At 29.6% G+C, this 26,049-nt stretch overlaps 7 protein-coding genes across 7 annotated transcripts; 2 read left to right on the forward strand and 5 right to left on the reverse strand.

Annotated features, from left to right (window-relative positions):
- Positions 1-2,198: 2,198 nt before the first annotated feature.
- On the reverse strand, positions 2,199-4,176 carry BN7_234 (S8 family peptidase; the record flags this gene model as incomplete). Its single annotated transcript, XM_011279164.1, has 2 exons — positions 2,199-3,457; positions 4,158-4,176. 2 exons carry the CDS (start codon positions 4,174-4,176, stop codon positions 2,199-2,201), a joined length of 1,278 nt encoding a protein of 425 aa, XP_011277466.1.
- A 1,181-nt stretch (positions 4,177-5,357) lies between these two features.
- BN7_235 (uncharacterized protein) lies at positions 5,358-6,929 on the reverse strand (the record flags this gene model as incomplete). Its single annotated transcript, XM_011279165.1, has 1 exon — positions 5,358-6,929. The coding sequence occupies one exon, from the start codon at positions 6,927-6,929 to the stop codon at positions 5,358-5,360; it is 1,572 nt and encodes a 523-aa protein (XP_011277467.1).
- A 1,086-nt stretch (positions 6,930-8,015) lies between these two features.
- Positions 8,016-9,656, forward strand: BN7_236 (uncharacterized protein; the record flags this gene model as incomplete). The annotated part of the gene is made up of 1 exon (XM_011279166.1): positions 8,016-9,656. One exon carries the CDS (start codon positions 8,016-8,018, stop codon positions 9,654-9,656), a length of 1,641 nt encoding a protein of 546 aa, XP_011277468.1.
- Positions 9,657-10,618: 962 nt separating this feature from the next.
- Positions 10,619-11,707, reverse strand: BN7_237 (aldo-keto reductase superfamily protein; the record flags this gene model as incomplete). The annotated part of the gene is made up of 1 exon (XM_011279167.1): positions 10,619-11,707. The coding sequence occupies one exon, from the start codon at positions 11,705-11,707 to the stop codon at positions 10,619-10,621; it is 1,089 nt and encodes a 362-aa protein (XP_011277469.1).
- A 583-nt stretch (positions 11,708-12,290) lies between these two features.
- BN7_238 (putative transporter SEO1) lies at positions 12,291-13,904 on the reverse strand (the record flags this gene model as incomplete). The annotated part of the gene is made up of 1 exon (XM_011279168.1): positions 12,291-13,904. One exon carries the CDS (start codon positions 13,902-13,904, stop codon positions 12,291-12,293), a length of 1,614 nt encoding a protein of 537 aa, XP_011277470.1.
- Positions 13,905-15,737: 1,833 nt separating this feature from the next.
- BN7_239 (Liver carboxylesterase 4) lies at positions 15,738-17,474 on the reverse strand (the record flags this gene model as incomplete). Its single annotated transcript, XM_011279169.1, has 1 exon — positions 15,738-17,474. One exon carries the CDS (start codon positions 17,472-17,474, stop codon positions 15,738-15,740), a length of 1,737 nt encoding a protein of 578 aa, XP_011277471.1.
- Positions 17,475-24,159: 6,685 nt separating this feature from the next.
- BN7_240 (Malic acid transport protein) lies at positions 24,160-25,182 on the forward strand (the record flags this gene model as incomplete). Its single annotated transcript, XM_011279170.1, has 2 exons — positions 24,160-24,166; positions 24,701-25,182. The coding sequence occupies 2 exons, from the start codon at positions 24,160-24,162 to the stop codon at positions 25,180-25,182; spliced, it is 489 nt and encodes a 162-aa protein (XP_011277472.1).
- Positions 25,183-26,049: the final 867 nt, after the last annotated feature.

Below are 26,049 nucleotides of genomic sequence, written 5' to 3' on the forward strand. Positions count from 1 at the left end.
TAGATATTCTAATGGCTTTTTATACCTGGAACGAATATGAAGTAAGGCATTCAATAGGTCAGTACATGTGGGTCATTGATTTCCCAAAAAAACAATATCCAGTACCATTGTGATTCTCATAAGTATCTCAAATAGTGGCTGCTTGAATTAATTGATCAACCTCGTGTGGATATTCGTTTCGATTACTGTGCATAATGGTGATGGTAATAAAACAATAGTAACGGCGCTTGAAAACCTGATCAAACCCACAAAAATGCTTTACCGATCTAAATACTTCATTTCCCAATGAGATGAGAGCGCTCTTATTACTCTAGGTTTCTTCTTTTAAGGATATATTGTAGATCCATATCAATAAGTTCAAGTAACTTCTTTTCTTTCTCTTGTCTATTAAAATTTACCCCCTAATAATTTGTTTTTGATAATAGCCGCTGTGATTACGTAACAAGTGTGTACTGTCTTATAAATATTACCAAGAGTTTATAAATATACCAAGTAAAACATGTGGAGTCTGGGAAGAAAAGGAATACAATTGACTTTCCATAGTACATGTTGGATTGATGGCTTATTATATGGTGGTACAGCTGATCACAATTCAATAGATGTGTTGAGTATGCTGAAGTTTGAACATACTATCATCAATGTGTTGATTTTTGATTGATCTTATCTAATGCAGGGTCCATGGTTAACTGAATAGACAACAAACTGATTAAATTTATAATGTTGATATTTAACCACTCAAGTGATTTTTTTCAATGCGCCAACCCCTCGCTAGTTTCCCAATTGATCGAAATCCAAGATACAGTATACTTCTATAGTACACCAATATAAATTCAACGGGATAGTTAAGTAAACGTGTAGATGTGAAAGAAATAGGATGAAGCTATATTGGCCCAATTCATGAAATCTTTGCTTCCATGCTTTAACATGGTAATAGTTGACCGCCCTGTAATAATTGGTATATTACAAATTCAATAAATTGAACATCTTATATAATTCATTCAGCGGTATATCTAAAATCCCCTGCAAACTAACGTCACTTGAATTCATAACTTATATTGGTCTTGATTTTTGGTTTTGTGTACATGAAATATAACAATTAATGAAATATTAGGCGCCATCAATAATAAATAAAAATAACTTTACAATTTGTTCTTCCTTCTTCTACAATAGATTATTAAGCTATAATCAAAAAATGGTTCAAGAACTTAATTAATGGATTCATGAAATACTTTAATTGCATGCTAGAAATAACTGTGTTTTCGTGCCAGACCCTATGACAAACCTATTCGACTTTGTGTCAAAAGAATCTAGGAATTATAGCTACTTGATAGATTATTAAGAATAGGAACTTTAACTGATCCATATAACATTTGTTTATGGACATGAAATAGAGATTACCTGAGTATTACAGAGTATTATAATATTATAGAGCTGATGATTTCCTTCCATAATCATTAATCATAAATATATGAATACACCTGATCCACTTTGAAATACTTGTTATAATATTACATTTTGTAGTAACTATATAAGCGCTATGATTCTATCAGGAACGTCAATACTACATAAAGTGATCATTATACATTTGGTGATCAGAAATATCACAAACAGAATATTTAGTTTTACTCCAACCAATCTTAATTGAAATAATTTCTGATATTAGCCGCCGTCATTTCAAAAATTGTATTTAAAGAACTTGAAATCCCAAATCTGATCATGTTTTGTTCTTTATGTTTACATATTACACCCTAGCTCGTTAATAATATCTTCATGCAGTGTGTGAATCTAAGTATGATGTTTCCTATCAGATACAAGTATATTGAGTCAACTAGCTTTTTGCTTCAGTTGTAGCTTTCATATACCTAGGTAATTTGTTTTTTTGGTATTGCTTTGATACAGAGTACCATGATACTATTTGATCACTTAAATTGGTTTATATTAACAATTGAAGTTTCAAAAAGTATCAGGTTTGAGTACTCACAAGCCTAGAAGAGTAATATTTATAATACAGATGATCTTCTAAAGAAAGGAAAGATTATCGCTCATAAATACATGTTCTTCTCATCTTTAAAGATCTTTTAATTTAAACTACAGTAGATTTCGTACCATGATGTGTATTTTCATAGATCATATCATATTATAAGAGCAGATTGTATAATTTGAGTTTATTAGCAACAGCGATAAGGTAGTTAAACCCTTTAAGCACCATTAAAAGATGATTGGAATGGCCATCCAGTTCTAGGACGTAAACTTTCATCTGGTTCAGCAGTTGATGGATTTTCAATAGTATCAGGTGAATCAACAACACCATTATAAGCAACTCTATTAACAGTATCAGAATAATCATCATTATTTTCAAAAGTTGGAGCACTAATAGCATTCTTGGTTGATAATCTAATCAATTCATTTTTAATATCAGCAACTTCAATACCTTTTCCTAATAAAATTGCCACTAATCCTGCAACAACAGGTGAAGCTTGTGAAGTACCTGAAAATGTATTTGTACCACCAAATATAGAATTACTTAATGAAGTGACTGCAACACCTGGTGCAAAAATATCAACTGAAGGACCCCAATTTGAAAATAATGCAATTGTATCAGATCTATCATCTAATGCACCTACAGTGATTGCTTTTGATGAACTTGCTGGTGAAGTTCCACTTACATTTTGATTTTCATTACCAGCAGCAACAACAATAACAAGTCCATCATCAACAGCGGCATCCACAGCTTGATTTAAAGCATTATTAAAACTAGAACCTAATGATAAATTAGCAACTGCTTTAACATTCTTCTTTTTACGATCATTATTTGCCCATTCAATACCTCTAATAATACTTGAAAGAGAACCTGAACCTAATGCACCCAAGATTTTAACATCAACAATATCAACTTTTTTAGCAACACCATAAGTTTTAGATCCAATAATACCAGCAACATGAGTTCCATGACCATTAAAATCACCTGGTATACCGAAAAGAACATAACTAACTCCAAATTTTGCTCTTCCTTCAAAATCTCTATTGGTAGTGGCAATACCTGTATCCAAGACATAAGCGGTAACACCTTCACCTGTAGAATCGTATTGATCTTCATATGGACCTGATTGATCCCAAATACCTTCTCTTTTAGATAATCTTGAAAGATGTCTTGGTGCATTTTGTTGAACAGTGATATCATCTCTTTTAACAAATTTTGAAAAGGAATCAGTAGATTCTAAAGACTTTCTAATAACACCTTTTGGATATTGATGATCATTATCAAATAGTTTAACATCAACATCAGGGAAAATATTAATAACTGATGGATTATCAATCAATTGAGATAATAAATCATCTTGAATATCAGTAATAATAGCTTTAAATTTCCCAATTTCCACTGTATTATCTTCTTTTTTTTCAATGTTTAATAAACTTGCAATTGATTCTGCAAAGAAATCATCTGGTGATTTATCTTCTTATAATTGAACAATATAAGATGATGAAGCGGCTAATGCAACTTGTATCAGGATTGTGATTGATGTTAATGAGATCCACATCTTGGAAGTTCTGTTGATGATTTTTCTGAGTATAATCTATTCAAATGTGGGTTTTTGGATAAAAACAAATGATATATATATATTTGAAAACAAAAATCACCTTGAAATAATAAATTTGTAATAGTTTCCTTAAAACACACGTTTGCACAATAATTTATTCAACTCCCCAGATCTGACCATCTTGAATGATTAAAAATATCCGCCTTGATATTTAATTTGTCATTATCCAAGCTTCGATGAACCCCTTTCCCAACTATAAACCATCACGTTTACTCAAATCTCCACCATTTAATTTGAACAATGATCAATATATGGTGTAAATAAAGTCACCAATTAGCATCATGAAAGGACGGTTGTAAGAGTTGTAAATCACTTGGTGAATAATAATATTACAGCATTGAATTTAAATTGGAGATTGAAATTGCTTGTACTTGGTGATACAATATATCTTGTTTAATAGAAGTGAATAGAATGTACGTAAATTAGAATAAGATTTTGTTGCACAAATTTTGTTTTTTTTCGAGAATGGCGTTGATGATTTTTGAACTTGCAGTTAATTTAGTATTACTTCAGAAGATTTCTTTCACAATGATGAGCTGACTCAAATCAATTGCTTACTAGTATTTACATCAAACATAATGGATACTTGTTTGTCTATACTCTGATCAAGTTACTTACATGATTTGTCAATAGAAAAGTTCCCACAGGCGCCATGATCTCGCTTAGAATTGGAAAACAAAGAGATCATCAATTTCAAATCTTAAAATTAATCTTTATACTTTGACGCAGAAGTTTATTATTTCAAGAAATATAATATTGAAGCCTTTAGAACTAGTGGCAAACTGTGATCTATTTTGCTATGAAAAATTTTCGAAAATTTTCGTGATTTAAAGTTCAATTGAATAGAAGATCCAACCTCATTTGAAAAGCGTAATTGTATGCAGGTTTCAAGGACCCTTTGATTTTTTAGATGTCCACAATTTCATATTATATTCTTGTGAAATATCCTCATATCTCGATACTAGAATCAGGATCTTGTTTATTCGATGATTATTTGTGTCAATTAGTTGATCCAGTTTGATCTCCATTAACAAATCAAAGGAATTAATGATATACAACGCCGTGATTAACTAAAGAAAGTGTAACAGTATTGAATCAATAGAACATTGAGAGATCACTCTAAGCTATATAAATCTTTGTTGTAGAGAATTCTGATGATGGCGGTTAATGGTCAACATTTTAAAATTAGCCGCTGTGGAATCAAATTGGTAAAAGTTGTAATTTCCAAAAGCGCCATCAGAATATTTTCCTATATAAAAAACTCGAAATCTTTAAACATTTTTTTCTTTCTTTGTAATACTTCCAACCTATAACATAAATTGTAAAGTTGATACACCAAACCATATCCTAGAAAAGTATAAAGCTAGTTTAATGTTAAATTGGTAACCAGAAGTCATAGTTGTTTCCGTATTTCTGTACCCAGTATTATTATCCAGAATTTTTTTCAGTTTTTTTTTATTAATCCATTTGAAGCTCATGTGTTTTATTCTTCATCAGATTAAGCAATGAGCTATATTAATGTTACAATTGTATTTTATATAGGAAACAACATTATAATTGAGCAATTGATTCCCTTTCAAGATCAGAGATTGATATTGTGTATTTAATGAAATGTTTCCAATCTTGTTTGTTTATACCTCATTGTAGTTATTTTGCCGCTGAATCTCATTTTTAAATCATTTTCCCATACATATGATCTATCAAGACTTTAGTTTAGCTACTGATATCACTAAGTTAAGTATCATATATGTGTATAATCTATAAACTATATTTAAAATTTGGATTTTCTCTATCAGTTAAATCAGCAAATTCTGTATTTTCAAAAGCTTTCAACTCTTCTTCACTCATCTTTGCTAGATTCTCTTGTTTCTTCTTATTCAAATACTTATAATAAAAATAAGTCATAATGATGATGATCAAAGTTATAACATTACAAGCAACAATGACAATCTTCCCACCTGTATAAGGAGCCCCTGTGAAAGTTTGAGGTCCAATAAGATTCCCAGTACATAACCCAATGAAATATATTGCAGTAGTGGTGATTTTCTTTGTATGACCCGCTGTATTAGATGCAATTAAAGACAATGCACACATCATAGATAATGGGAAAATATACTCTAGATAATAACCTGCTAATCTTGCATTATTATTATTCTCAGGAAATGCTAAAAGACATGATGCCAATAATGCTAAAACCATTGCAAACATTGATACAAAAGTTCTTTTAATCTTATAAGCCAACATTGAAATACTAATACATCCAACAAACTCAACAGCACCACATGGCATATTCATTAAAAGACTTGATTTAGCATCATAACCAAAATCTTCTGATAATAAAATACTACCAAAATTTGTTAATGAACCATTTGGTATATTACTTATTAATGCAAACCAAAAATACATCCAAGTTAATGGATCTTTCATGGTTTCAATGAATTGATATTTTTTAAAATGTTTATTACCAAAACCTTGTTGATTATTTCTAATAATTTCCACAATCAATAATTTTTCATCAGATGATAAGAACCATGCTTTTGCCGGTGTATCAGGGATATGTAAAGCGAAAAGGAAAGATAAAACAATAGTCATTAAACCTGTAACAATGAATAAAAGTTTCCATGCTTCAAATGGATATGATTCGGCATTTATAGCACATCCATAAGCAATTGCACCACCCATCATAATACCAATCCCATTACAAGCAAACCAAAAACAAGTTCTTTGGAAATGTAATTCTTTAGGATACCATTGACTAGTTAATATAACCATTGCTGGTGAAATTGAACTTTCAAAAACACCTAAAAGAAATCTCAATGTTAAAAATCCAGCATAATTTGGAACAGCATGTAAACATAATATAACACCCCAAATAAATATAAAAATTGAAGTCATTTTAGATAAGGGAAATTTTTGAAGCATATAACTTGCAGGAAATTCAAATATTAAATAACCAAGCCAAAAAATTGTAGCAGTCCATGCATACATATCACCTTTCATTCCTAAATCAATCTTGAGACCCATAACAGCAGCATAAGAATGTGTGATTTTATCCATAAATTGACATGCATATAAAATCCCAATCATTGGTAAGATACAAAAATCAACTTTTCTAATCAATCTTTTGGTTGCTTTGGGGTCAAGTTCAATATGTCTATCTTGATTTGCTAAGGCAAGCGTAAGAGCTTCATCTGCATTCTTCTCTATATCTTTTGTATTGTTTAATGGTGAGATGAAAGAAGTTATGACTTCACCTGTAGTTATATCTTGATCTTTATCACTTGATGTATCAATCTTTTTGGAATCATTTGATATAGATCTTGAACTCATCTTTTTTATATGGATCTAAACCAGCAACCTTTTGTCACCCTTGTAGTAAAGAACAGTTTAAATTATGGGTGATTTGATGCTGTATTTATACCAGCTGATTGTAGATCAAGAGAGGGTCCTATCCCTTATCATTCAGCTCATTGATTTCCTATCTCGTAAACTTATTCCCCCCTTGGTGTTTATCCATATCAGTACTCATGTTGATATCAATACGTAATAGATTGTTATCTCCATCTTTTTTGAATTTACAATCGCTTACCTATTCGGGAAAGCGCCGAAAACACGATATACATGAGTAATCAATTATGTAATCACCATCTATCAACATAATTCAACTGTCCGTCTAAATCCGAAAATTCTCAGTTTATAAACTCATGATATCTCACAAAACTAACTCATGATTTATGACACATTTATGCTTTGTTTCACAAATTATATGAGTATTGAAATGGAGAGGAATTTCAGTTACCAGGGTGATTGATTAAAATTAAGTTTATTTGGGGCGAAAATTAAACGAGAAGCTGGTACCTGAAAATTTCAACCCAAAAATTTTCGACCTTGGGATTGTCTGTTTCCAAAGAATCTAATTAGATTTCATGGAATCTATGTTTCTTGTCATACATTAGTAGTGAGCTACAAGGGTGTCGACTTAGCTCAAAATTGAAAACAAAGTTAATAATCTTATATACACAATAATGTAACTCTTGATAAGTCAAGTATCTTGCATGTGTTATTTGATATGATGTATTTATTAATCTTGCTCTTGAATTTATAAAGTTCAATTTGAAATTTAGATATCAAAATGCTCAATTAATTGAAAATTTTTCAAATAGCTCTTTCTATAGGTGTGCACAAAATAAGTTAATAAATGAGTGCTATATTGTAAAACTTCTCTGTTAAAACGATTAGACCAACCATCATTATACTCGAAGGATATGTATATAAGTATCAATAATCTTTTTCATTTTCAATTTGTTTCCTCTGCTTTCTTCAGTACCTTTTGATAATAACTTATATTCTGATAACTGCTAATTAACAACAAAATTTCCAGCACTATTAAATATCACAATATTAATATATATCAAAATGAACCCAGACCAACCTCCAAAGCATAGAGCCTATATCAAGGCAAATAAAGAACGTTTTTCCGCTATTTTCCAATTAATGAACGATAAAGCACCATTGATTCCTTCGACTGATATTTTTTCCAGAGTTTGTGCTATAAGACCATCACCATTTGGTGAAACAGGCGACATTGGACAGTTCATCACTGCATATGAAGCAGGATTCAAGAACATTCTTCCATCCATTGTCAAATCCCAATTAAAATTATCAGAGAAATCCGATCTTCATAGTTTTTATAACTCAAAAAGAATTATATTTCAACTTAAACAAACAGCTTCCAAAGTTGGTGCTAAACCTTACAAGTATCCGAAATACAATACTTATTGTTTCTGTCCTTTTTGTCCTTTCGAACCACCAACCATGACATACAAGCCACATATGATTGAAGTTGTCAATGATGATGGTACCTTATGTCAACTTGATTCCAATAAATTCTTTGGATTTTATGATACTGGTTCTTCCGGACTTTGTCATCATTTAGCTGATTGTCATGGGATTTTAAAAAGCTCAATTATGCCCCAACCATTTGTTGGATTTAGCAGAAGTTTGAGAAAATTTAATAATATGTATGATTTGGCAATTATTTGTCCTCATCAACATTGGGAGAATGATAGATGGGTTGGTTGTAATGAAATTTTTGAGTTTGATCAAAAGAAAGCTTTTGATAAGGATGATCATACTTTCAAGGCTTATTTTAGACATTTCCATTCAAAGCATGATACCAAACCAAATCATGCAGTACCTTCGGTGAATCAATCAGTTTCAAAACCAAATTCAAAATCACAGAAACATATAGTCACACCAGATAATTTATTTATCCCTATTCATTTCTTAGCTCATCAAGAAACTATTGCTTACCAGATGAAAAATCATAAGAATAGTAGATGGAATGATACAATTGAATATATGGACGATGACGAACAAATAATGAATCGTGAACTTTTGGTTCTTGATAATAGCTATGATTATGCTTTACCAACTGACAAAGAAGAACCATCTGTAAGTCATAATGCTGTTTCAAGATCAAGAAAATCATCAACATCACCAAATTCTGAAACAAGAACTATAAACACACTTAGAATTACAAAGCCGAAACCAGCAAAGAAAACAAAGACTCAAAAAGCTTTGGAATCAAGAGTTGTATCTGAAGATTCTACTGTGATTCAGGGTCGCTCTGTACAAATTCAATCAGATCCAGAGTTATTGGAGGAACAGCAAAGTATTGGAGACTTCATTGAAGATATCGATATTCCTGAATTTGATAAATTAATGGATGAAGCAGCCCTAAATTTTGAAAAATCAAGAGCTGATAGTCAAACGAACACTTCATCAAATGATTCAACTCCAAGAACTACTAATGTGACTCCTACATTTTCAAGCTCAGGTAGTGCATCTGCATCAACTACACCAGAAGTTGAAATCTCAGGTAACGTTGATAAGAACACAGTTTTTAAGCCAGTGGAAGTCCCCAACTCAAATGACACACCAGTTAACTTTGAAGAAATGATTCTTGATAATATTGCAAAGTTTCAAGCTACAGGATTTGATTATTTTGAAGATAATTCAAATGAATGGTTGGAGAATATGTTATCAGACCGTTGATTTTTTCATATGGATAATTAATAATAATTCACTCAAAGCTTTAATATGTGTGAGTACACGCATGAATTATTAGTACCAATTTTATATTTTATATTTAATATTGAGGGAGCTGTGATTAGAACGAACAAATTCTTAATAATTCCTCTTACCAGCCCCTCAAATCCCCCAATTCTATTCAATTCTCTATATTTTACTTTTATTTATCTTATTTATTTAATTTACATTTGAAAAACTAATCAAGATTCGTAGTACAGTAAGTGATTCTATCTCTAATATATTTTGTATCTGTTATATATTTGGTTTGTTACCTAATTAGGAAGTCAACCTAAAATAAAGTAGTTTTAATTTGCACTAGAAACCAAAAATCATTTTCATGATCAGTAAGATTTCCCCTTAAAACCCAAACAATATATGAAGTATCTTAACAAAGCTATAGAAACATTTGAGCAAATGTTGGGGATCATCCAAATGACAACGCAGTATATTTCACTTTGTATTGGATGAAAATCATGGTTGTACTTTGAGAAATTAATCACTTCATCAGAAAGGAGGAAGGTAAACATAGCTTTACTGCACCAATATTTGTAATTGATTCAATTAATCATTCAAAAAACAAAATCATAAAGCATATATTATATTTTTTGGACTCATAATTTTATATGACTGTTCAATTCTTATGATCTTCTTTTTTTTTATTAAAAGTTCTAATATACTTGTAGTGCCCAAGTGCTATAGACTCTCATTTTCATGATTAGGTGTAAGCTATAAAATGGTTTTGCAAGTCACTTTGGGTACACCAATTAATCATGAATGTAAGTAGCTCTTAACCGCTGTGTTATATTAAAAGGAAATCTACAGCTATTGTATAATATAGTTTTAGCTGGTGTTATTGATAAATTGATATATAAAAAACATTGATCAAGTATTTCCTGAATTCAATATATGAACTGAGCACAACCGCTCTATTCAAAGACTCTTTGTCTTGGTTTATAAGGTTCTTCTAAATACTTGACTTCATCATCATCTAATTTCAAATTAGCACCAATAATCAAATCATCAATTCTTTTTTCAGAGTTTAAACCAACAATTGGATTAGCACCTTTATGAATCAACCAAGCGGTGGCAATAGCAGCTCTTGAAACATTCTTCTTAGCAGCTAATTCACCAACTCTTTTAATGATGGCAATTTCAACAGCTTGTTCAGGATTATCATCTTTAACAACGTAGGAAATTGGACCAAATGATTGCTGTCTTGTTGTTAATTCTGAAGAGCCGGAATCAATTTCTCTTGCTAAAATACCACCAGCTAATGGAGAAAATGGAATAATACCAACACCTGTTTTTTGAGCATAATAATTCAATTCATTTTCATCTTCTCTGTTTGTTAAATTATAATAACTTTGAACAGAGATAAATTTATGCCATCCATTTCTTTCAGCAATGTTTTGTAATTCAACAAAATCAACAGCTCTCATTGTTGAAGCACCAATATATCTTGCTAACCCAGATTCAACAACATCATTTAAAGCTTTTAAAGTTTCTTCATATGGAGTGTTTTGATCTAATCTATGAACTTGATAAACATCAATATAAGTACCTAATCTTCTAACAGAATTCTTAGCAGCATCTAAGATATGTCTTCTTGATAAACCCTGATTATTTGCAAAATTTGTACGTTCTTCATCAGTTTTAATAAATGGGAAGAAGAAACTTGGACCTAAATCTTCATCAATTGGACCCCAAACTTTTGTTAAAATAACAACTTTATCTCTCTTAATATTATATTTTTTCAAAAATTTACCTAAAATAATTTCTGATAACCCATTTGAATAAATATCAGCAGTATCAAAAGTTCTAATACCATGATCATAAGCTTTTTTCAAAATTTTGAAAATTTTTTCTTCATCATCTAAAACCCATGGTGCCCATTCTTTTGAACCAAAAGACATTGCACCAACGATAACATTGGAAATTTTCAAGCCAGATTTACCCAAGTTGTTCCATGGGACGAATTGTTTAGCAGCTTGTTCAGTTTGTTCAGTAGTACTCATTGTTGATTAATTATAGTTGTTGTTATATTGATTTGAATTCAATAATGTTTGATACTTTCTTCCAACAACCAAGATTCAAAATTTGTGGGAATCAATGGGTCTTTATATACCCCTAGAGCATCCCATTCACATGATAGCCATCATCAATGGATTACAAATTAAAGATCTTTCAATAGATTGGTTATACTGGTGAATTCACATAGTTAACGATGGAGTTTAAAGTTATTCCCGCCTTTACGGATTCCCGATGGTTTAATTTCCATTTTAAAACGATCCCTTAAATCCACGGTCTTTTTTACGTAAGCACACCCAAATTGAGTAATTATCATATAGATTATTTGATTGATTTGTTTTGTATTTGGATTTATGATATTGGTTGTTTGGTGTTGGGTTGATTTGATTTGTAATTATGGTGCTTTGCAATAGTTGGCTATGTCTTGTTGTCGGTTCTGATTATTTCTGTAATAAGCTTATTGGTTCATCTACAATCTAAGACACTTCTTCTATCAACTTCTTAATCAGTCTATTACACAGCTAAATTATATATTATATAATGTATACTAATAATAACATATTAGTCTACTCACCCTTCAATGAGTGTATCATCTTGTTCATTATTAACCAAATCATCAATATAATCTCTTTTCCTTCTTTGATATCTATCAAACCAAAATATAACAAAAGTTGTCAAGAAACAAATACTTAAAATCCCCAAAGAATATCTATTACCTCTTTCATATTTTGGAGCTAAATCAGTATTATAATTCATAATTGAAAAAACAGTATGGGGTCCCTGATAAATCAAATTTAATGATCCTATAACTGCTGCTCTTAATTGATGATCCTCTCTTGTCATATCATTAGCCCATGCACAGCAAAGTGTACTAACACCACCAGAAGCACCACATACAACAAAACATATGAATAATAAAGGTGTTGGAATATCCCATTTAACAATTAATGCCACTGCTATTAACCAAATACCTTGTAATATTATTAAAGGATCTAAAAATCTCCCTGTAGAATCTGCATACATCCCAGCTAAGATACAACCAATAGCATCAAAAGCAGATTGAATAGTTGGATAATTATTTCTTTGATAAACATTATAACCTTGTTCTTTTAAAACAACATTCCAATATGATCCAACATCACCTGGTATATGACCAACTGTATAGAAAAATGTGAAAAGATAAAATTGCCATGATGTTAAAATTTTCTTAATAACATTGAAACCAAATTGATGACCTTGTTCAACATTTTTAACAACAAGAACTCTTTTTTTACAAAAATCAATATCTTTTTGTGATAAAAATCTTGTTGGTTTTGCCTCGTATGGAGCATCTGGAATAATAAAATAACCTAATATAGCTACTGGTATAGTAATTAAGAAATCAATAACAAAAATCCATCTCCAACCTGGCATACCTGCAGCACCATTCAAAGTTTTATAAACACCAGATTGAATATATCCACCAAACATTGTACCACAACTACCTGATGCAATGAAAAGTGCAGTTCTTGTACTTAATTCATTAGTTGTATAAAAAGTCCCCAATATAACATGTAAAATAGGGAAACAACCACCTTCCAATGCACCTTGGATACCTCTAATAATCATTAGACTCTTGTAATCTTTACAAGTAATAACTAGTAGGCAAAATACACCCCATAGTAATTCTAAAGTGGGTAATAAGAATCTGGGTTTAATTTTGGTAACTAATAAAGTAATTGGGAAACCAGCAACTGCGTATGCAAGATAAAAAGATCTTGTTAACCAATTATACATTGTACCATGCATATTTAAATCTTCCTTCATACCGGAAACATAAGCATTAGAAACATTTGAAGCATCAAGCATCCTAACAAAGAAACTTAAGCAAACGTAAGTTAAGATAATACAGTCTAATTTGAAAACCAATCTTGTTTCATATTTTGATTGTCCTGGAGGGGTCCATAAGAATAGTTTTTGCTTTTTTTCCTTAACAGATCTTGGTGTTTTAAAAGACCAAAATAATTTCCATCTAACATCTGAAGGGATTTTATAACTATCAAATGATTTATCAGCTGTAGTATCTTCATCATGTCCTATATTTGATTGATTTAATGAATCAATATCATTATCACCAACTTCAGATTCATGAACAATACCACCATGTTTCACCTTATTATTACCGTGGTCAGTAATAGTAGTCATATTCGATGTACTTTTGATAAAATATCAGTTTCACAAGGGATCAGCTTCTTTCATCCATCTTTTAAACCCTTAATTTTGTCATAACTGTGGATCATTAAATCACCAAAAGCAGTTCACCATCAGGTTTGATTGGTTACTTCATAAGTGTGTTGTCTGAAAGAAACAAAATAAGTAACAACCACAATACCGTAATATTGATACTTATGAGCTAAATTAACTGTAGTTCCTTTCTTTTGTATTACTTTATGATGTCTGATCCGAAGTGCCACATATTAGTATTCACCAACATAGATATTGAAGCGATTAAGATCAACAAAGGGTCCTAAAAGGGTCCTAAATATGCAGCTCGAACCCAACAGGTGTCGATCTATTTACAATATTTCAAGATTTAAGTGTATCCTAACATTGACTTTTATGTCATCATATAAAAGTTGTAATTGTTCCTTGTTAGTGATAAATTCCTTAATTAGTTTCTTCCGGTTATTCAAATTTATTTATCCGGGAAGAAAATCAAAATTCAACTTTGTGATTAGCCGCCAGCAATTTTTGCTTCGTATAAGTAGTGACAAATTCCCATTTAAAAATTTACAAATGAATTCTTAGTTCTAATTGATGATTTGTTGATGAACAAATCTCTATACTCTAGATTGACTATATTTGTTGAAGATTTAATATAATTCTATCTCAAGTTTTTGTGGTTCTTGCATGGGTAAATTATATCTGAAATTTTTGTTTGATATCTAAGTTCAAGATTATTCATTGATGTTGTATAACGATGTGAATATTTGTAAAAGATATCATCAGTTGGCTATCAATGAGGTTTATTATCTTCAAGAAAACTTCAAGATATTCTTAATATATCATGATGATGTTATAACATAATGAGTTGAATAATATCAATCATATTATACACACGTTGACTTTAATGATTGTTAATTTAATACAGATTATGATCATATTGTTTTTCAAAATATTGTAGAGAAACCTCTAGTTCCATTCATTGTAATCTGATTCATTTCATTAATCGATTTGATGAATTGAACACAACAAATTACTACATGATATTAACAAGTATTTACAACTGGTTATCTTATGTGCCCTTTACTAATATTACCCTTTCCCTGACCATCTTTGATCGAATTATCTTTGATCGAATTCTTTTTTTCAAATCAACGTCGTAATTTTGTAGCAATAAATCTTATCATTAACCATTAACCCTTCATAGATCAAGCACCATTCTAGCGAAAAACTTTGTATCCTTGTTCATTTATATGAAATACCTCAATTTTTAAACCTCATAGCTGAAATCCTGTTAAATTTTTTACATCACTAATTTTTGTGAAATGTTCGTAACTTGGACTAGCTATAGCATTGATTTTATTTGATATAATCTCTGTTTTTTTTTAAGCACTGGTAATTTGAACGTTAGTTGGATGTTAATGTTGTGATTTAACTATACTAATAATATAATAGAAATCTAGATAGATTAATGAGATCATTTGAATTAATCTATTTAGCCTGTTACTTATTGGGTTTGCGTTTGTTAAGCTGTGTTGAATATGAAGGACTACATCAATTAAGATTAGCTGATACTCAAATATCGAGTCATTAGTTATAGTTATATCATATACCATGCATTCTAAATTTTCTAATCATGTCTTTTGGTGCAAAACTAGAAGCTGATTATGATTATAATTGTGAAATAGATACATTTTTTGTTTTGATATAGATCTGTTTTGTAGCGGTATTCGGATATCTTCGTAATATGGTATAATTCATGAGTAAAAAAGATTAACATTGATATATTTCATAGATAAAAGATACATATATCACTCAACCATCCAATTGATGAATAATCTTTCTGATATACTCGAATTGTTCAGTCCTTTGTGTATCTTCTTCAATATAAACCCCATTCAAATCGAAAACAATTTGTTCACCACCATCTTTATAAACAGGCCAATTTGGTACATCAATTTCCAAGACTCCACTATCTTTATGATCTCCATTTTCGATATTTGGATCAAGATCATGAATGAATGATATCCATAGCTTTGACATGGCATTTGCAACCTTGGAACTTTGCTCATGAGGGAAAATAGTTGTACCATCAGCTCTATGAGTTGGTGGATCTTGGTTATCAAACACATAGACAACTTCATCATAATGAGCAGTTCCTAAATATAATTGATCAATGGTTTCTGCAATTGGGATGTTGAATCTATATTTATAAACTGGGATTTTTTGATTAGAATAAAATTCTGCAGTGAATTTACTACCTGCAATATATTTTACATCACCCCATAAAGTTGATAATTTTGGATAAGCTTTACCAAAACCTTCAGGATAAACAATTGGTGTTGAATTATAAGTAGGATCTAAAGGTGCTGATAATTCTGTATCATTTCCATTGAAATATAAATCAATCAAGTTATCAGCTGATTTGGAACCTAAATTTGGGAAACGACTTTGTAAGAATCCCTTGACCTCTTCTGTGGTATTAAGAGTTTGATTAATGAATCCTGTACCTTCATCTGTATTTGTACCTATTAAAATAGGGACTTTAAGGAATCCTTCACCGCTCTCTAAGATATCATAAGCTGACCCTTGAACAATATCACCATCTATATATGCATATCCAAACCCTTTTTTCAATATACCATTAGTAACATTGAAAACTTTATGTAATTCATCTCCATCAACTTGTTGTAAACATTCCAAATAATTTTCAGATTCATCACAATGGAAATATTCTAATAATTTTTGAAAATCTTGTTGATTGGTTTTAGTTTGACCAATTTCATAATTTGTGAAAACACTTGGTCCACTTTCCATTATACCACCTTTAATATATGAACCTAATAATTTATCATTTGTTAATAATCTCCCTATAGAAGTAGATCCTGCAGATTCACCCCATAAAACAATATGATTTGGATTACCACCAAATCCCTCGATGTTTTCATGAACCCATTTTATAGCTTGAATTTGATCTCTTAATCCAACATTTGTCCATTTTTGTAAAGTGTTTTGATTTGAGGATAAAAATCCAAACCCGCCTAATCTATAATTTATAGTGATGGCAATTATTGGTTTCCCAATTTCAATTGAATTTTGAACAATCCATGAAGTATTATAACTTGGTCTTGAACCTGATCCATCAGTGAATCCACCACCATGAATCCAAATCGCCACAGGTAATGAATCATTAAATTCACCATGAGGTTTAACGATGTTTAAAGTTAAACAATCTTCAGATTGTGATAATCTTTGAGAATCTGTACCAGCTTGTGCAAAACATGCATAACCATATTCTGTGAAATTTTTTGTTCCATTCCAATTTGTTTGGAAACTTTTAGGTGGTTGAAATCTTAATTCATTGATTGGTGGTTCGGCAAATGGGATACCTAAGTAAGCATCTTGATTGAATGATTCCAAGTATTTACCTGAGATGGTACCATTTTGGATCTGAACTTGTGGTGGGTTTTGTTGTTGTTGACTTTGTTGAACAATTGATGAGGCAAAGATTGAGGGTATTAAAGTAAACCAAATGATTGAATTCCAAATCATGATTGATCGTATGATCTGACAGCTATAGATGGAGACTTAATGAAGGATATATCATGGTCTTTATAATGAAAACCCCAATATGATATAATTATTGATCAGCAAGGGCTCTCGGGCCTTATTGGGTTCAAAATTCTGGGGTTTACCCTAAAGGGAGAAATCCAATTGGTAAAGATCGACAGACGCTTACTCATCCTTTAACTGTGGTATGCTAAAGTCAATGTATCCTTCAATGAATGGAAAGCATTATACACTTGATCGTGATATAATTATCGTATCATCTGTGATTGACCAACTTTTAATGAATTGGTGATCTACAACTCATTAAATTAAAGTTTATTCAACTTCGTGATCAAACAACTTTAATTTTTTGCCGCCGAGATATTTCTGTCTATATAAAGCCCCCGAAATTCCTGTTTTCTCCTCTGATCGATTTTTTACTTGACAATCTTACTGAATAGTATAATAATCTTTATTTTGGTTCCAAATTACCTTTATTCAAGATTAGTTCGTTTAAAATTGTGAATTAATTAGTGGCTTCATCCATAATTTGGTAGCAAATATTAAATTAATTTCCAATAGCTGAGTTAATTTTTAGTTAAATGATCTGATAATATTTTGATTATACACTCTTTCATTCAATACAATATATCCAAGGTTATCAAAGATCATGGATCTAAATTATAATGAAGAGATATATTTCAATCTTCAATTGATCTAGTTCATGATATTCATATGAAATTGATTCAAGATATATATAAATGAATACATATGATCTAGTTCCTGTTTTTCAATTATGTTGTTCATACAATTGTAGATCCATGTCTATATACTAGATCTATTTCCAATTGTATATGTAGACTTGATTGTGATGGTCATTAATTGAAACAAGTTAAATATATGTTGATTCATTACGTATTGTAGCCGGTAAATAAAATATCAATTATTAATATCTATGTATATTTCATGCAATTCGTCCCATGTTATATATAGTATATTTTATACTGATATTTGATCAAGTAAATATTGAATAAATTCTTCGTCATGGTGACAATTTCTTCTAGAGTACCTTAAAGTTGATATTATTAATTGATCGTGACGTTGAATCTATTTGCTTGTTAGTACCGGATTCTATTATATGTTGCTTATAATTATTTCAAGAAATACTGGCTTTAAGCTTGTGTGATTTTCTGATTCATACAAATTAAGAGCTGGTTGATCATTATAAAGGTACATGGACTGGACAAGTTAATGTTATTTATATGATGAAGACCTTCGATATATTATACAAGTATATTATACATCTATATGAAATGCTGGGATCAATTGATTCCTAGATTGGAAATTCAATAGTCTTTTCATTATCGACATTTATATATGATCTGAAATATATGATCATCCGTACATACGTTATACGTTAAATGTATCCTTTCATTAACTAGTACTTCAAACGTTCAGCCCACTCATGATCCCAACTTTTGTTAGTTACTAGTTACTAGCTATAACTTGTCTAAGAGCATCCAGTAATTTTTCTAATAGCATATATATCCGTGATCATACTGGCATAAGTAACATGTTACTACTATAAGTATTATCACACCACCAAGGCCGGATATAATCGGCTCTATGGTTGACTAGCATTGAATTTCTTTTTGTTACCAAAAAAGTCATACATTCAAATTTACTAATTCTTATTATAAAAGGACATCATTATAAGCTAAAAAAAATTAAACAACTCGACTATATGAAGGTCAATTACATCTACAATTACATAATCATGTGGTTTCAAACGATGCATTGATTCTATATTTTTACATTCTCCCATCTCTCACCTATTAGGCCTGGATTTAATTTATATCTGATTTGAATACAATTAAGTATCATGAACTGGACGTTATAAATTGTTTCAAAAAATGATATATAAGACTATATATTTCATATATATATATAGTTTACCAACCTCATTGGATTTATTCTCATGTCTTGTGGTGAATAACTATAAGCTGATTATAATATACCAATTTGAAGAACATTGTTTTTGATGAATCGATACGTGTTTAATAATTTCTACTATATACAAGACTAGATTATCTTTGTTAACTTAGACGATCGTTATTGTGTAAACTCAAATCTTTATACTTGCCTAGCTGTGTGATTCAACTTCGCTTCATCGCAGTCGACAAGTTAAATTCCATATTTAAGTCAAAGCTTATAAACTGATTTCACTTAGTCAGTGTATTTGATTTCTTCATCAACAGCACTTGTTTCCTTGTAAGCTCAGATGATTATGAAGTTGCCAATTGAAAAAGCATGAAGCTCATTCGTCTTTATTATAAATTGTTAATGTTCTATCTAACCGGCTATTTAGAATCCAAATTTTGCACTATTATGTGGCGTTTACCGTATGGTGTTACATAAGCCAATTGAAGAATTGGTCAAATTTTATTTCCTTTTAAATTTTAAGAGAACTATCATTTAAAACAATAGAACCGATCCTAATTTATTACGTGGATAGGTGTCATGTTTGGTGCTTTATATTTTCTGATTTCAGCTAGTCAATAAAAGGTGTTCAGTCCTACAGATTTATGAAATGTCTCTATACTAATCAGTATTCATAATCATAAGACTAGATTCACTATACACAAATATTTCAAATTATTTAATCATGTCTTTTGGTGTACAACTAAAAGCTGATTATGATTTAACTTTGGAAATAAACATTTTTAAATCAATAATAATCATTTCAATTATACAACTGGTCAAATAATTACATTGGTTTTGTAGCTGTTATAAATTAATTAGCCGCTGGTAGCTCGTACTTGGTTTTGTGTAACTCAAAATTTCATGAGATCTTTGATCGTTTTTATTTGAACGTCTATAATTTAAATAGATCTTAATTTTTGGATATCTTTTATCACATGAGAAGTTAAAGCTAATTACCAGTTACGCGTGACTTGACAATGCCAAAGCCTCAAGTTTTTTATTGGATGGCCGAAATCAGTGTTCATTAATCTATATGGTGTTCCTAATCCATGAATTATACCTTATAGTTTTCATATTGTTTATTACAGATATATCAATATGGCATAATCAAGGATCATAGTCTCTTAGGGCTATCTACAGATCTTTGATCTATTATTGATATACATTTTGAAACACAAAGGATTTTATCAGTTATTAGATATATCTTAAATGATGATATTGATACTGATTAATAAATGTTGTGACTTACTTTTCAATTGATTGATGTAGTATCGTAGTATCTATAATCTTTTAGTATTTGATATCATTACAGCGTTTACCCATGATAGTAACTAGTAACTAGATTGGTTTTTCTATTTGTAAACACTCTGCCATGATCAAAATTAGCCGCCCATCTTAATTTTTGAATATTTATATTTAAAGTGTGAAAGATCATGTCTCTTTCAACATTTATATATATTGTTCACTCCCATAAGTATTCTTATGAATTACAGTTTCAACAAAGCGTGGATGAAAACATTTTATGTTATAACCTTAAAGTCAATCTGATCTTCTATAAATTAAATCAAAGAATCATCAATGGTTTTATCCAGAAATGGTGCTACTATACATGTTTATGCTTCAATGATTGATTTCATTATTTAGTTCTATATAATCTTCAACTTGGATCTTGATCATTGTTTTAAATAAAGATGATTAGATTGAAATGAATGATTATTTGAGTAGTTTTTAAATACACTTCATGTAGATTCTATAAATGTGATTACAATATTAGTTATTATTCAATCAGACAGATAATTGCATTATATTATCCCTTATACCATTGTCCAGCTTGTAGTTGTGAATTGCTGAAACAATATATTGATCGACAAATATAACTTTAACTCTGTAATTAGCCGCCAACAATTCTTTGGTTTTGTGGTACGAATTCTAATTTGAATTATTGAGTATTTGAAAATTCTAATTAGACGTAATATATAAGTATGAGTAATAATCTTTTTCTCTTGAGTTCAATGAACACCTAGTGACTTTATAAACTTATGATCAATGAATCTAACAGGTCGATGTATTTTGATTTTAGAGCAGCTTTCAACGTGTTATTTACTGTACCTCAGTCCAATTGTCTCTGTAAAGGTCTCTATTATTGTGTTCTCAATGTCATTTTGGAAAGACTTTATATCATATCATGTTGTTTACAAACGGGGCTTATATGATTCCTGGTACATAGCTTCAATATTCAATATTATATGATTGTTTATTTAAAATAATGAGTTGAATGATATCAATCATATACACATGTTGAATTAGTGATTGTTTGTTTAATGCACATTATGATTGTTTGGGGTTGAATAGAATGTAGTTTAATCTCTAGTCTTCTAAATTGTAATTTGATTTAGTTGATCTAATTGATTTGATAACTTTTTGGTTACAATTTAAGTTACGTGCTGATGTGATGTACTACTTCTAATAAACATTCATAAGTCAAGGTTCATCCCATATGCCCCTTACCAATAAATAGTAAATCGACAACACTTCGAATTTGAAATTTACAAAAAATATACGTATCGATCAAACGATAAGGACTTTTGAAATATTTAATCATATGCTCAGATTTGGGTATTGTATTAATAGCTTCCATAAAATGACGGCTTTGGAATAAAAGATGTTTTGTGCTTCAGTTTTTAAGGTTTAATTATTGTTCTTCAACGTCGTGTTATTAATTTATTTGAGACGTATAGCGTATAGCTAATTACCATTAAGATCGATCATATCATTAACTACATCAATTAAGATTAGATCATATACGTTATTCATTGAATAACATCACATATAATATTTCAAATTGTCTAATCATGTCTTTTGGTGTATAACTAAAAGCTGATTATGATTAATGTGAATATACAAATTTGTTTCAATATTGATCAATATTAATAATTATAGAAATCGATTTTTTTTGCTTCACGCGCAATTGTAATTGGTCGACATATCTTTAAATTAGCCGCTCAGTTTATACATGCTTTTGTTTTTGTGTAACATATGTTTGACAGATTTATATATATATATTGCTCAAGACATCTTCGATCTATACTCTATACTTAATTATGGACGTCTATTTATTCTAGCGCCTCACTCCAATATATAACTTTATTATTTCATGCAGTTGTGCGGTATGTGTCGACATCATTGAAAGATTTACTTAGCGGTTAGTTTTGGCCCATTTTTTATAATCAATCAATCAATAATTTAGTTATACTTAATTTTAATTGAAATTTGATTGTTGATCAGTAAATCACATTAATTAATCATAATTGTTTAAACACATGGTTAATATTGATCTCGAGAATTGATATCTATTAATGTTTAATACATATTATGTTTAACTTTCTTTAGTATCCATTGTAGTGTATTAGCCATTAGCCGCTGTCCTCTCTTGGTATCATTACAATTATTCTGATGAAGATTAAAATTAACCGCTGTGATTTGAAAAGTTTATAAATATTGACTAAAATCCACATTTTTTATTTCTCAAAAGTAACATATAATCTATTTTTCATAATTAAACATGATCTAGAGATTAAATCCTGGTCAACTATTTAGCAATAAAGTTTTTAATTTGAATATTGGATTAAAATAATCTGATTTCGTCTTTATGTCTTCATCTTTATATTAGTATCTTGATTTTAGAGTTTTAAGATTAATTTTATAGCAGACCGCTTGGTTATCAATGGTACTTTCTTATTGATCTAATAAAAATTCATTTGATACACCTTTAAGCAAAAACATAAATCATGGTTAATGATATTATCTTTATATTGTTAAAATACATGCTTATCCCAATCTTTTAACACCTAATTGATTGTAGTATAGCTTATCACACAACATCTGTTATACTAACAAGGTATACCCATAACCCCCTTTCAAGCATATCAATTACCTGTTTCTCAATACATAACAAAGGCAATTCTATTTATATTTAAAATCATTTCATTCTTCATTCTCCTTTTTTCAAACCCCAGATTAAAAAAATTAGCGTTAGAAAAAAGAAAATTTCAAACTCCATTTTTATGCTTACGTCAGGTATTATGTAATTAGTTTTCATTTTCAAACCCCGACTATTTTTCCTATTTTATAAGTTTAACAGAATAACAGTCGATGAATAAGAGTGTTGTAGGGCTAATACATCCACAACTTATTGATGTATTCAGTTCTTTAATCATCAATCCAATTCTCATCTTCAAAGAAATTAATTAACGCCAAGTTCTCCAACATCTAGATAATCTCATCGTCAATCCATTTCCTTTTATTTTTTTCAAAGCCCAAAAGCCTATATTTTCAAACTCCATCAAGGTATACCAAACACCATTTTTAGTCATTTCTACATAAAATTATCTAGATCATTTGGTAAAAATGGAATTTACACATCCATAAAATATGTGTCAAAATAGTATAAGTATTAGAAAGATGCCACAGTTTGGCAAACGTTAAACTTTAATTTAGTTTCAACATAAGCTAATCACATTTTCATCAAAAGCTGCTGCTAGTTACACACATACACACAATGATTACTATAAGGAAATTATCAGAAATATTTATACAAAATTTCAATCCAATTTGGTTTGTTAGTATTATGGGAACAGGTATAACTTCAGCAATACTTTATAATTTCCCATATGAATCTCAATGGTTAAAAATTTGTGGATTAATAATGTTTGGTATAAATTCATTATTATTATTATCAACTTCAATATTATTCATATTAAATTTATTAATTTATCAAAACTGGAACAAATTTATTTGTGATTTTAATAAATCTGTATTTTTGGGTTGTTATGCAATGGGATTTACAAGTTGGTGTAATATGCTTTATTATATCTTGGGGGATCATTGTATGATTTTAATTTATACATTATGGTGGATCGGAAATTTAATGTCAATTTTCACATCATGGATAATTTTTTTCTTTATAATTTTTAAAAAATCAAATAAATTATCATTAGAACAAATTTCTACAACATTATTATTACCAATTGTTTCATTAACTGTTGTTGCATCATCAGGTGGGATTTTTTATCATGATTTACCTGAGGTACTAAAACCATCGACTTTAATCATTACTTATTTATTATGGGCAAATTCAATGATTGTTTCATTTATTATTACAACAATTTATTTTTATAAATTATTTATTTTCAAGATTCCAAATCAACAAGCAATTTTCACAAGTTTTATACCAATTGGATTTTTAGGTCAAGGTGCTTATGCAATTCAATTATTTGGTAAAAATTTCCATGATTCATATGGTTTTCCAGAAACTTCAACAGAATCAATAATGATTGGTATTACAATAAAATATACATGTATATTTGTTGCAATTTTTTTGGAAACATTTGGATTTTTCATGACTTTCATTGCAATAGTTTCAGTAATTACAAGATCAAAAGGTTTACATTTCCATAAAGGTTGGTGGGCAATGACTTTCCCCCTAGGTACAATGTCAATATCAACAAATTTAACAGGGAAATTAATGAATTATGAAACTTTTAAAATTATTAGTTGTATTTATGGAGTTTGTTTGATTTTAATAACTATTGGTTGTTTAATTGGAAGTTTGATTTATGAAACTCCAAGATTAAAAGATTTTGAAGATGAAGTTGATGAAGTTGATCATGAAAAAAGTGGAACTGAAGTTGTTCATGATTTAGAAAGTGGTACATTATATGATAAATGATCATTGGAAGGGTTTATTTATTAATTATTTATTAGTTATAGAATATTATTAGAGATTAAATTATTTATGAATGACGTTTGCATTTAAATTTGAATTTTTTGTAGATCACTTAAAATTAGCCGCCCTGATGAAAATTGGATTATTATAAAAGGAGATCAAATTCCCAGTTTTCTCAATTAATTCAATGATCATTCAATTTTTTAAAATTATTATAGATTTTAATATTCAGTTAGTACTTACAGCTATTAATTGATGCAGCTGAACTAGGAGTGCTTTCAGGTATTTTTTAAATGTATTTTACTGAAGATTCAACAGCACTGGACGTCGTCGTTACTAGTATAATATTTCATGATCAATGGAAAATACATATAGTTGAATTGTTATGAATGATTTGTTGATTTAAACTGCATTATCAAATTCAAAACTATATTATACCCTTACTAAACAATTATGTATCACAATTAGATGAGTTTGAAAAGACTTGATCTTTGAATATACATATAATATCCCATTTCAATAATTCATTTGTAGTACTTGTTTTCAATATCTGTCTCTTGATCTATTATATTAGTGGAATCTTCATCACATGGGATTCATATAATTCTAAAAATTAGCCGCTAAGCAATCATCTTTGTACTACGACGTATATAAATTAGTATTATATATTTAAATTATTTTTCCAATTGTTTAAACATTCTTATATCTTCATCCACATCTATGTCTCTCTTTACTCGAGTTTCCAGAGCTGAACTCATACATATTTTCAACTTTTTATGGATGACAGTGGTTTAGGTGATCTAAAGTACTATTTTAGTGAATTCAATTACTTTCTTATAGTCTGTTCCTCTATAATTGATTGCAATTCAC

Source organism: Wickerhamomyces ciferrii, contig 00003, assembly GCF_000313485.1.
Source record: "Wickerhamomyces ciferrii WGS project CAIF00000000 data, strain NRRL Y-1031 F-60-10, contig 00003, whole genome shotgun sequence".
NCBI lineage: Eukaryota > Fungi > Ascomycota > Saccharomycetes > Phaffomycetales > Wickerhamomycetaceae > Hansenula > Hansenula ciferrii.